The 11,870-nt window shown below is 43.9% G+C and overlaps 1 protein-coding gene across 1 annotated transcript; it reads left to right on the plus strand.

The window, feature by feature from the left end:
• Positions 1 to 6,326: 6,326 nt before the first annotated feature.
• Positions 6,327 to 11,578, plus strand: LOC124044474 (protocadherin-17-like). Its single transcript, XM_046364104.1, has 4 exons — positions 6,327 to 9,856; positions 11,013 to 11,071; positions 11,252 to 11,424; positions 11,562 to 11,578. The coding sequence occupies exons 1-4, from the start codon at positions 7,376 to 7,378 to the stop codon at positions 11,576 to 11,578; spliced, it is 2,730 nt and encodes a 909-aa protein (XP_046220060.1). The 5' UTR covers positions 6,327 to 7,375.
• The last annotated feature ends 292 nt before the right edge of the window (positions 11,579 to 11,870 follow it).

An 11,870-nucleotide genomic window follows, 5' to 3' on the forward strand; every position in this document is an offset into this window, starting at 1 on the left:
CTCTCTCACATCTGACTCCAGACCATGCCAAAAGAACCTCTGTCTTGTCAAGTACAACGTCCTCTGTTGCCCCTGATGACCGGCTTCATCGTGGACACCCTTCAAAACTGTCGCCCTCATTGAGGTGGGTACTACATACTGGTACGTCTTCCTCTATGACAGCAAACTTTCCTGCGACCTCGGGACTGCTGACACCGCTTCCTTTGACAGAGAACCAGGAGTGGAGGTAGTTTGGCAGTCTATGACAATTTCACAGGCATCTGCCTCAATTGACGGTGAGCAGCTTTCGAGGTCGAATGGGTGGTTCGACCATCGGAACACATCTTGCACCTTCTCAGCATGTACTCCCGCAGCTTCTTCCAGCAAGGCCTTGTATGGAACATTTGTGATACGGTGGAGAGCGCTCGGCTGCACAAATGGCTGTCTACTGAGTGCATCAGCAAAGACAGCAAAGTAACGTTAGCAACAAACCGCACAGAGGCACGTAAAACATACACATGTGAAGATAAGACATGTCTCCCCCTTTACAACCCAGTAGACCTTGTCCTTTCTGTTGATTTGCTGCTACAACCCAGTAGGCATGGTCTTTTCTGTTGATTTTTCTGCCTAGTCTCCAATTAGGCAGGCACTGAGTTGCCATTGACTTGCTGGAGGGGATATCCACTGTTCTCCTTTGAGGCACCCTTCGATTGACAAGGAGAGGCAGTCGACCCTATAGAATGGTTTTATTCTGAGTTCAAGTACAATCATTAACAGCCATTTATAAGGACTGGAGTGGGGTACTTCCTGCCATGCTACACTCCTTATCAGACTTTAATTGTTCTTATCCATAACAGCGGATGGCAGAGGATGGCATATATTATTATATTATTATATTATTATTATTATTATTATATTAGGACTGCAACATTGTTCAAATATGCCCCTTTACTGTCACAGGAGAAGTTGTGCATTCTGAGCTTCTGGGAAATTGATATTATGGAGGGACAGAGCAACGTGATGAATGCACATTACTCCCCTGATTGGACTGGTAGGTGATATCAGAGGATATAACTCACTTTGACCTTGTGCTCACTCATCACACAAAACACAAGGAGCAGACAGCGCCAAATCACCCATCCATCACATAGCAAGTATTATTGCCTTCAGATTGTTGATATCACCATGGCACTGTTTCAGATAGCTGCACTTCATTTTGTCAAAGCAGAAAAATTGCATCTGAACCTAGGGTCTAATTAAATATTGCATAACTAAATGTGTCTCCATTCATATTCCATCCTAGGGTGTAGTAATTGATTTCATCGTCCCCAAGTTTTTTCATGATCAGAACGGAGACATCAAAAACCAGTGACCCTCATTATAATCCCTTTGAAATTAAAACTTTAATTCTCTGCTCAAGCTCTCTCCAGTAGCTCCAACTATTTCTCTAGGATGATTCCTTTCCTAACCTGATCCTTCAGTGCTGGTCCAAAGAGTATCCAGCCATCCATCCACCTACTGTATATCACTTCCCCATGCTGTATGTGGGCCCCTTGAGATAAGAGTTAGACTAGGCATCTGACACAACCCTCCCGAGGCTGAGGATCAGTGTGCTAGATTCTGTCTCAGTGGTACACAGGCAGGCACAGGCCCAGAAGTCAAGTAGCACATATGTTATATTGTTGTTGATAACACACGGGTCTTGTGGACTGAATGACATCACTACACTACGCCACTCCATTTACAAGCCAAGGGCTCTATTCCCAGTTCAACACAAACAGAACCTGTTATACAGCATAATGCTTCTAGACCTACTGTTTTCTATTGTACTATTGTTATTTTCTACTGAAAGACACAAAAGTGGAGTTTGTGGGGGGGGTTGGAGGGGATGGTTAGATCAGGTTTAATTAACAGTGCAGATAGACTGTGGTCTGCATCAATGTAAAGGTCTGCATCATTTTCAATCCCCCATATTTTTTGTAAATATATTTTCCTTTATTATTTTTCCCTAACCCTAAGGAACAATGATGTTACTCTAATGTGTCTGGCTCATGGGGTGTACAGTAGGGTATATATTGCTCTCATACATTTTGAATTACTACATTTACACAATGTCTCAAGAGACATTATAATGTTGGCGGTTCTACAACAAGTTCACTACTGTGCTATCATACAGCACTAGTGGATGGGCTATCCAACACAAACACTTAGAAAAGCCAGGCTGAAAATGTGCAGGATTCTCCACTGGTGTTCCTTGAAAATAATTGTTTGATAAGCAGTTAATTTGCATTGTTCAGAGCATATAATTACATTAGGTCTTTTGAAGGTACATTTTCCATGGTAAACAGAGAGCTGATCCCCATAGGCTTACCTGACCAAAAAGCAGCTATCAGAATGGTTTAGCTAAACCTGAGCAGGGAAACTGGTGAGGGACATCTGTAGGGCATGGAGGCACGTATGTCCACCCACCTCAGGAGGGCACACAGCACACAGGGCTGAATATCACACACGGACCAACATTCTGTGTTCCTACACTGCACATTATTGTGGTTCAGGAGTGAAATGTCTTCTGTGATGTCTTGTATCACCTACTACACATTCATTAACTTGGTGTTTTGGAGGAATTTCTTGAAGGCGATGAGCTGAAATACAGGCAGGCTGTGACTCAGATATGAGAGGTGATAAACAGGCAGGCTGTGATTCAGATATGAGAGGTGATAAACTGGCAGGCTGTGACTCAGATATGAGAGGTGATAAACAGGCAGGCTGTGATTCAGATATGAGAGGTGATAAACAGGCAGGCTGTGACTCAGATATGAGAGGTGATAAACTGGCAGGCTGTGACTCAGATATGAGAGGTGATAAACAGGCAGGCTGTGACTCAGATATGAGGTGATAAACAGGCAAGATGTGACTCAGATATGAGACTAACATACCATATAGAAAGGATGTGACTCAGAGATGAGGTGTTATACTGTACAGGCAGGCTGTGACTCAGATATGAGGTGATAAACAGGCAAGCTGTGACTCAGATATGAGGTGATGTACAGGCAGGCTGTGACTCAGATATGAGGTGATAAACAGGCAGGCTGTGACTCAGATACGAGATGATAAACAGGCAGGCTGTGACTCAGATACGAGGTGATAATCAGGCAGGCTGTGACTCATATATGAGGTGATAAACAGGCAAGCTGTGACTCAGATATGAGGTGATAAACAGGCAAGCTGTGACTCAGATATGAGGTGATAAACAGGCAGGCTGTGACTCAGATATGAGAGGTGATAAACAGGCAAGCTGTGACTCAGATATGAGAGGTGATAAACAGGCAGGCTGTGACTCAGATATGAGGTGATAAACAGGCAAGATGTGACTCAGATATGAGACTAACATACCATATAGAAAGGATGTGACTCAGATATGAGGTGATGTACAGGCAGGCTGTGACTCAGATATGAGGTAATATACTGTACAGGCAGGCTGTGACTCAGATATGAGGTTATATACTGTACAGACAGGCTGTGACTCAGATACGAGGTGATAAACAGGCAGGCTGTGACTCAGATATGAGGTAATATACTGTACAGGCAGGCTGTGACTCAGATGAGGTTATATACTGTACAGACAGGCTGTGAGTCAAATATGAGGTGATAAACAGTTTAATCTCACCCTTTAATCACGCCGTTACAAGGTGGAAAGTCAATTTCATTAAGGAGATAGGCTAAGTATTGTATTCGTGCTCGAAGCTGTGTAACTACTGTTTACTTCTTGTCATTCCGGCTTCTCCAGTATTACAGCAGCTCAAAATGTGCATTGGCATTGTGATGCACATTTGACTGCGGATCAATTCACAGTGAAACAATCAACTTACCCATGTGTTCATGCCACAAACAGATGCAGATGTAATTTGATCACTCAAAGAAAAGCAATATGCTCGGGGGGGGGGCAGTTCTCCCGTGTCACAGGCTCTTCAATCTCCACAAACAAAAAAAACTATTGGGAATTGGAGAGGCACACGTGTAGGATAGAGGCATGCATTATGGATCTGAATTTCACATTAATTCAAAGGGAGCTATGATAATAGTAAGAAAAATGGATGAGTGTGTCAATGCAAACAGTATTGTCAATAGCCGTCCTTTCCAGGGGGGGGGGGGGGCTTTAACAGACGGAATGATAATTACGGCTTGCCTTTGTTGCTCTTATCTCTCACCTGCAGAAATGTCCAATTTATGCAGGCTGCACCCTGGGCTGGCAAAGTTGATGCTCCCCAGAGAAAGATGGTAGCATGTTTCAGACAATATAAACTAACCTGGGGACAACTCAAGGTTGATTTAGAGCGAGGAGCAACAAGCAATTTAATGATGAACCTGCAACCACACTGATCTTGCCCTTACACTGCCATTATTCCCTCCAAGAAAGAATATGTCGGTGCATACCTTTGTATTACCTAGGAGACCGGCACTGCTCTGGTCAGGTGAGAATTAAAATGCAAATGTCACCTGATTGGAAAGAAGAATGGATTAAATGTCAGTCGATCTTCCCAGGATCTGTCGGTGATAATAACTATGGCTAGTGTCATAGAAAAGGTGGAACGATATGAAATAGGAAACATTCTCTGAATATAGAGCATATCCCCACGTAGACCAATAATCCCTTATAGGAACGGGCGACTTGTTATGTCACCACTGTGATGGGGCTTTTTCTTTAGTTTTATCCTCTTGTGAGACTTCTATCTCTATAGCGACTCACTTCCAGCCTGTATTGTTGAATCACAAACCACAGTCATTATCAGACCCTGCAGTGAAAGGAGACAAGGCCAATTACAGTCATATGAAAAGTATCATTGGGTGGAATGGGAGTATTGGATACATGCTGTACAAAGTTATTTTGGGTGATCATGTCCGCAAGCATTTCCACAGTCAGAAAAAAACAGGGCTGTTGTTTTGAATTTTTTAACTTGGCAAGTCAGTTAAGAACAAATTCTTATTTACAATGACGGTCTACTGGGGAAGAGTGCCTTGTTCAGGTGGAGAACGACAGATTTTTTACCTTGTCAGCTCTGGGATTCAATCTTTTGGTTACTGGCCCAACGCTCTAACCACTAAGCTACCTGCCACGCCAAGTAGCCTGGTACCAGCCCCTGGCATGACCCGCCTTTCTGGCACAGGATTGACCACCTTTAACAAACTCTTTCTGGGATGACCAGTGCTTGACTTGGGCAGGAGCTCTCCTGTGTACCAGTAACTCAAATGTTCTACTGCTTGAGCTCCTGTTCCTCCAGCTTGGTCTCATAGACTAGAAGTAACATATTAAAAGAAAATCCGGGACACTCAATTTAGTATGATATGTCATGTTACGTTTGGTATGGTTACAGAAGGTTTCTTGAGGCAAAAACGAAAGATTGTGATTGGTTGGTTGGGGTGGGGGTGTATACGCAAACGTCTACCAACCCAAAATTTGCATGTTTGAATCTCATCACGGACAACTTTAGAATATTAGCTAATTAGCTAATTTTCAAATATTTACTACTTTTTAGCTACTTTGCAGCAATTACTTAGCATGTTATCTAACCCTTCCCCTAACCCCAACCTTAACCTTTTTAGCTAAACTTTCCGCTAACCCTAAACCCTAGCCTAGGTAACATTAGCAACAACAAATTGGAATTCGCAACATATCATACATTTAGCAAATTCCTAACATATCGTACGAATTGTAATTCCTAACATATCGTATGAATTGTAATTTGTAACATATCATACGAAATGGATGATGGACATCCACAAATTAATACATACCAAACATAACATATCGTCCTTCTGTAGCTCAGTTGGTATGATGGACATCCACCAAATGTACACATGACTGTATATAAAAGCCCGCTAAACATATATTATTATTATTTATTTATTATTTATCATACTAAATGGAGAATAATAAGAAATGCTCTGAGACCAGGTTGGTTCCTCTTATAGAATATTCGTTTAAAAGTATTGTGGAGCTCCTGCATCTAAATATAACCATTTGTACCCCAAATTTCAGTCCAAGTTAAGCACTGGGTCACCCCTCTACCCAAACCCTCACAGGTTTTATCTGTCGTTTTAGATTTATCCCTATTCCGATATTTTTCTATGATCCACACACACACACACCATCTCTACTGCACATCCAGATGTATTCGGAACAACATCCACAAGCACGTGTTCATCTCCAGCTCCCTGCTCAGTGCGCTCACATCAGTAAGTGAGTCACGTACCAGCGGAACAGCCCTCCTTCAATGCGAACTTGCCAGACCTATTGGAGAAAACCCCCAAGGCAGGATCTGTCACTGTTTCACTCATTGGCTGGAAGACGATCAGAAACATGTTATATGCACCAAGATATAAACTGGAGTCGGTGTAGGGCGTATTGAGGAATATTGTGGTAACCAGATCTCAATGCCAAGACGAGCTGTTTTCAACTGTTGACGTGACTGGAGAATTGAACGCAGGAAGAAGAAGACAAAACACAATTTTGAGCATATCGGAAAATCTACAACGTTCTGCACCTTATTTTGGGGATTTGTGTAACCTCTAAAGAGGCAGTGTTGATTCTCTTACCCACGAATCAATGCAGGATGCAAGAGCACAAGGTCCAACTGGACTGGATTACCGGATTAATGGACTGATTATAGGACAATTATCGGGCAAAAGTCCTTATCGCTCTCCAGATGTTCGTGAATGAAAGGATGTAAAACGTGGTCCCGAAAAAGCATATTTATTGGTGCATCTGCTATAGGGATACTTTATGGGTTAGTTCGTGTAGCCTACATGTTCATAACCAGTATGCAACAGTGTGTAGCCTAGCTCTCACAGAAAAAAGTATACTGTGTACTGTAGATGGTAGCCGGCTACGCTGGAAAATGTGTAGTTAAATGAATGAATATCTCCGTATTTTTCTGTAAACTAGGTGTAGATGCCGCATGAGCTTTGCGCATTTGTACTGCCTAACCTTCAGCATAGAGTGTTGAACAAATGGATGTAACCTTGTAGCAACAAGGGAAATCATGAACGCTTTAAAAACACTAAATATATTTCATTCATCGCACAAGTGAATCACGTCTGGCACATGTTCAATTGTGTATTGCGTTAGGCTAATGCGTGATATGTCTTTGGGCGTTCATCTCTGTTTACAGAAATAGTTAATTATATCTGTATATGGCATGTGAAGGAGGTTAGAATAACCGCGTAAAAGAGGGGAAAGGCTGGCTCATAAATCGATTAAATATCCTCTGTCGTCTTGGATACAAAACTACCTGTCTCGTGTGATTTTAGTCGTAGTGTGTGGCACCTGGACAAATCAACAGGTTGGAAGTTAAAAGGGACATTTTTTAAGCACGCGCATCCTACACAGTAAAGGGATATGCGTCTTCCTGTCATATGTTTCCTTCTCTTCTGGGCTAAAGCCCGGACACTGAAAAATCTAAATTATTCTGTTCCGGAGGAGCAGGGACCTGGAACTGTTATCGGAAACATTGCTAAGGATGCCGGATTTGGACCGGTGGAGAAAGGAAGCAAATCGAACTTTCGAGTTCTGGAGAATTCTGCTCCACATCTCATTGATGTGGATTCGGAGAGTGGGCTGCTTTTTACCAAACAGCGGATTGACAGGGAGACATTGTGCAAACGCAACCCTAAGTGTCAGCTCTCTATGGAAGTGTTTGCCAACGACAAGGAAATATGCATGATCAAGATTGATGTAGTGGATATAAACGACAACTCCCCCAGTTTCCCTTCAGATCACATCAATATTGATATTTCAGAGAACGCAGCTGCTGGGACACGGTTCCCTTTAACAATTGCACACGACTCAGATTCTGGACAAAACGGAATAAAGACTTATCAGGTCACCAGAGATGATTACAATACATTTTCTTTGGACTTGAAATTGAGAGGTGATGGAACCATATATCCTGAATTGGTGGTTCAGCGCCCTCTAGATAGGGAAGATCAGTCTCATCACACCCTCCTTTTGACAGCCATTGATGGAGGGGAGTATCCAAGATCAGGGTCCATGCAAATCAATGTGAGAGTTACTGATTCAAACGATAATAGCCCAGTATTTGACAAACCCGGCTACATGCTGGAGCTTCCTGAAAACTCACCGCCTGGGAGAATGCTGATAGATGTGAATGCAACTGATCAAGATGAGGGCAGCAATGGACAGGTAGTCTATTCTTTCAGTGGATATGCATCCGATAGAGTCCAAGAGTTGTTTTCTATTGATCCCAAAACAGGTGTCATTAAGATTCAGGGAGAAATTGACTATGAGGATAATCCAACCATTGAATTTGACGTGCAGGCCATGGACCTGGGGCCTAACCCCATACCTGGCCATTGTAAGATTTCAGTCAAAGTGCTTGACAAGAATGATAACTGGCCCGTTATAAGTTTTGTCTCCGTCCGCCAGGGAGCGATCAGTGAGGCAGCGCCTCCAGAATCTGTCATCGCCCTGGTGAGAGTCACTGATAAGGATTCTGGGAGGAATGGCCAGCTCCAGTGCAGGGTGCTTGGCAATGTACCATTCAGGCTGCAGGAAAACAATGATAATTTTTACACTCTGCTCACAGACAGACCTCTAGACAGGGAACTGAAAGACGAATATAATGTGACCATAGTGGCCAGAGACAACGGAATACCCTCGTTGAATTACACCAAATCGTTTACAGTGAAAATCTTAGATGAGAATGATAATGCACCGCGTTTCACCAAGACAGTGTATGTGCTCCAGGTGCCTGAGAACAACATCCCAGGGGAGTACTTAGGCTCAGTTCTGGCTCATGATCCAGATATAGGTCAGAATGGAACTGTGTCTTACTCCATTTTACCGTCGCACATCGGAGACGTGTCAGTTTACACCTACGTGTCTGTCAATCCTACCAACGGAGCCATTTACGCCTCAAGGTCTTTCAACTACGAACAAACTAAGTTCTTTGAGTTCAAAGTTCAAGCTAAAGACGCAGGGTCTCCTCATATGGAGGGCAGTGCCACAGTCAGAGTCAGCGTGCTTGACGTCAATGACAATCTACCAGTTATTGTATTACCCCTCCTGATAAATGACACTGTGGAAATCATGGTCCCTGGAAATGTAGGTCTGGGGTACATAGTGACCACGGTGAGAGCGGTCGATCAGGACCACGGGGAGAGCGGTCGTCTGACCTACGAGATCTGGGAGGGTAACGAGGAGCACCTGTTTGAGATGGACCCTGTGGCCGGCGAGGTGAGGACTGCCCATGCTGTGTGGGAGGACGTGGCCCCAGCTGTAGAGCTGGTAGTGAAGGTAACCGACCACGGCAAGCCCCCACTGTCTGCCGTGGCTAAGCTGATCATTAAGGCCAACACAGGAGCCATGGCAGCAGGGGAGTCCAGCGCCAGCGGGGAGCAGCAGCACTGGGACATGTCCCTGCCCCTCATCATCACCCTCTGCATCATCTCCCTCATGCTCCTGGCTGTCATGACTACCATCGCCGTTAAGTCCAAGCATCAAGATAAGGAGGCTGGGAATTATAACTGCCGTATGGCCGAGTACTCCAACTCCAATCCCCCGGTTGGAAACGGCAAGAAGAAGAGGATCAACAAGAGCGACATCATGTTGGTGCAGAGCGAGGTGGAGGAGAGGGACTCCGTGAGCAGGATGAGCGTGGTGAGCAGCCCGTCTCTCATCACCTCACCTATCTGTTTCGACTACCAGGCGACCAGCCCCCTGCCTCTCACGCTGCCCAGGTCAGAGGTCATGTATCTGAAAACCACTTTCAACAGCCTGACGGTACCTCGGGCTGGCTGTCACTCAAGCTTTGCGGGGCTTACCACAGAGACTCCTATGGATAGAATGTCAGTGATACAGGTAAGAAACAGAATCTATTGTCAGCCTTTTATTCTCCATTCATGGATTCTAATCTGCCACAAGAGAGGTAATTCTTCAAATCAATACTCTCAGGCACCATGCAATCACATATCCTTATCATTTTTATTCCCTGCCTGGCGCCCTACAATATTGCCAATTGAAGGAGTCAAAAAATGCAGCCAATACAGGATAATACACCATATTGAAGAAATATATTAAAATATATGTTGGCACCGGTTGTTAGCGTGCTTGAATAGACTGTTTGCAATCTACTTCTCCTCCACAGAGATCCTAACCATTTTGAAATTGGCCCATTATGATTCGCTTCTACCAGCACCTTACAGGTGGTCTGAATAATCAGAAACCCTTTTTCTGTTAGATATGCAAACCATGTGAGTCTTGGACTGCGTTGCTGTGCTTCCACTGCCAGATCTGTCTGTGAAAACAAAACCCTGCCCGAAATGTGGGATTGGACAACAGCTTGTCTGATCACATTAGTAAAATATGATGTGCCAGACAGCTAGATGCATACAGCATAACCTTACAATCCCATTTCTTGCCCTCCACAAACATGGACCAGTTCCACAAATCCAAATCCTATGTTGGCACGATAAGGCCTTTACCAGGGTCCAGCTCTACCTTGTACAAAATGACAGGGTTGCTTTATGCAAGACAGCATATTCAATTGACAGGGAATGCATGTAATTGTATTTAGCACAGCAGTGTTTTTCAGTTGTTAATGATGTAAATATCTAGGACAGTCTCTGAGATGATAACACTGATGACAAGGTCTGTTGCTAGGGCACGTTGCTAAGGCATGTGGGTGTGATCAACACAAACACAATAATTCTCACGATAAGTAGAAACGTGGATGCAGATGACAGTGGCTGCTACATCACTGCTCAGCCTCGACCAAACAGGCACGTATAGTATGGACATGAAGGAGATTTGTTCTTTTCAGGGTGCCACTTTTGGAACCTGTTGTATTACCGTGTTTCATATATTCCTAAATGATTCAAAATGTACAGATCAGAATGTAGGCCAAGCCACAGCTATGGGCATATCCTTTGAATATCTCATGTTGCACACATTAAAAAAAAAATAATAATGTCTGGAGCACACTAAACTAATAATTTCTCTCTGATTTTATTCTCAGACGGATAATTTTCCTTCGGAGCCGAATAACGTGGCCAACAGGCAACCATTTGCTCAAAGGTAAGGTCGCTGTATGACAACGACCTAGCCGCCTCATTTTGCATCGTAGTCAATATTGAGGCATCAGGCTATAAAAGCATGTCAAAATAGGGCGCAGAGGCGATCACAAGAGAGATAGACAGACACTACCACCAGTGAGTTATTTTTTATTTATTTCATGTTTCTCTCCCCATCCTGCAGCAGCTCAACTTTTAAGGATGCAGAGCGAGCGAGCCTCCGAGACAGTGGCCATGGTGATAGTGACCAGGCTGATAGTGACCTGGATACTAATAAAGGCTGCGCCTGCAACACATCTGCCAGGGGGGCCCTCAAGATGAAAGCCACAGCAGTTAATGGCCAGCCTCTTGACCAGGGTGAGTGGAAGCTCTCTCTCTCTCACGCTCTGACATCGTGAAGATGCTTAACAGACCCTTGTATCAGACCCCCTGCACCAAGCCAACATGCACTACAAACACGTGTTGACAGTCTGTCTATCCCTATAATCCTACAGAACCGCCCTCGGTGTAAAGCTAATGTAAATGATGAGTACAGTGTACACCTCAAAGAGATTACTGAAATCATAATACTGGCGATTGTAGCAGTATGAATTCTTTGCAGCAGTAATGAAATCTTAGCTCTGTGAGACAGCTTCGTATTGTAGCTCAGTGCTGGTGCAGAAATGTTGAACTACACTGCCAAGATGACATGAAGGCGCCATAGTGGAAAATAGATGATAGTTAAGGGGATAAAAGGGTCCATTGACTGAAGGAAATGATATTCAAACACCCTCCGCCAGCTTTGTAAAGTGTACCTCTATGGC

Source organism: Oncorhynchus gorbuscha, linkage group LG09, assembly GCF_021184085.1.
Source record: "Oncorhynchus gorbuscha isolate QuinsamMale2020 ecotype Even-year linkage group LG09, OgorEven_v1.0, whole genome shotgun sequence".
In the NCBI taxonomy this organism is placed as follows: domain Eukaryota; kingdom Metazoa; phylum Chordata; class Actinopteri; order Salmoniformes; family Salmonidae; genus Oncorhynchus; species Oncorhynchus gorbuscha.

Bases quoted from the DNA above. Each gene is read 5' to 3' on its own strand.
- LOC124044474 (XM_046364104.1), top strand. From the start codon at position 7,376: ATGCGTCTTCCTGTCATATGTTTCCTTCTCTTCTGGGCTAAAGCCCGG. The intron at 9,857-11,012 runs GTAAGAAACAGA...TTTTATTCTCAG, and splicing joins ATAGAATGTCAGTGATACAG to ACGGATAATTTTCCTTCGGA. The intron at 11,072-11,251 runs GTAAGGTCGCTG...CCCATCCTGCAG, and splicing joins AGGCAACCATTTGCTCAAAG to CAGCTCAACTTTTAAGGATG.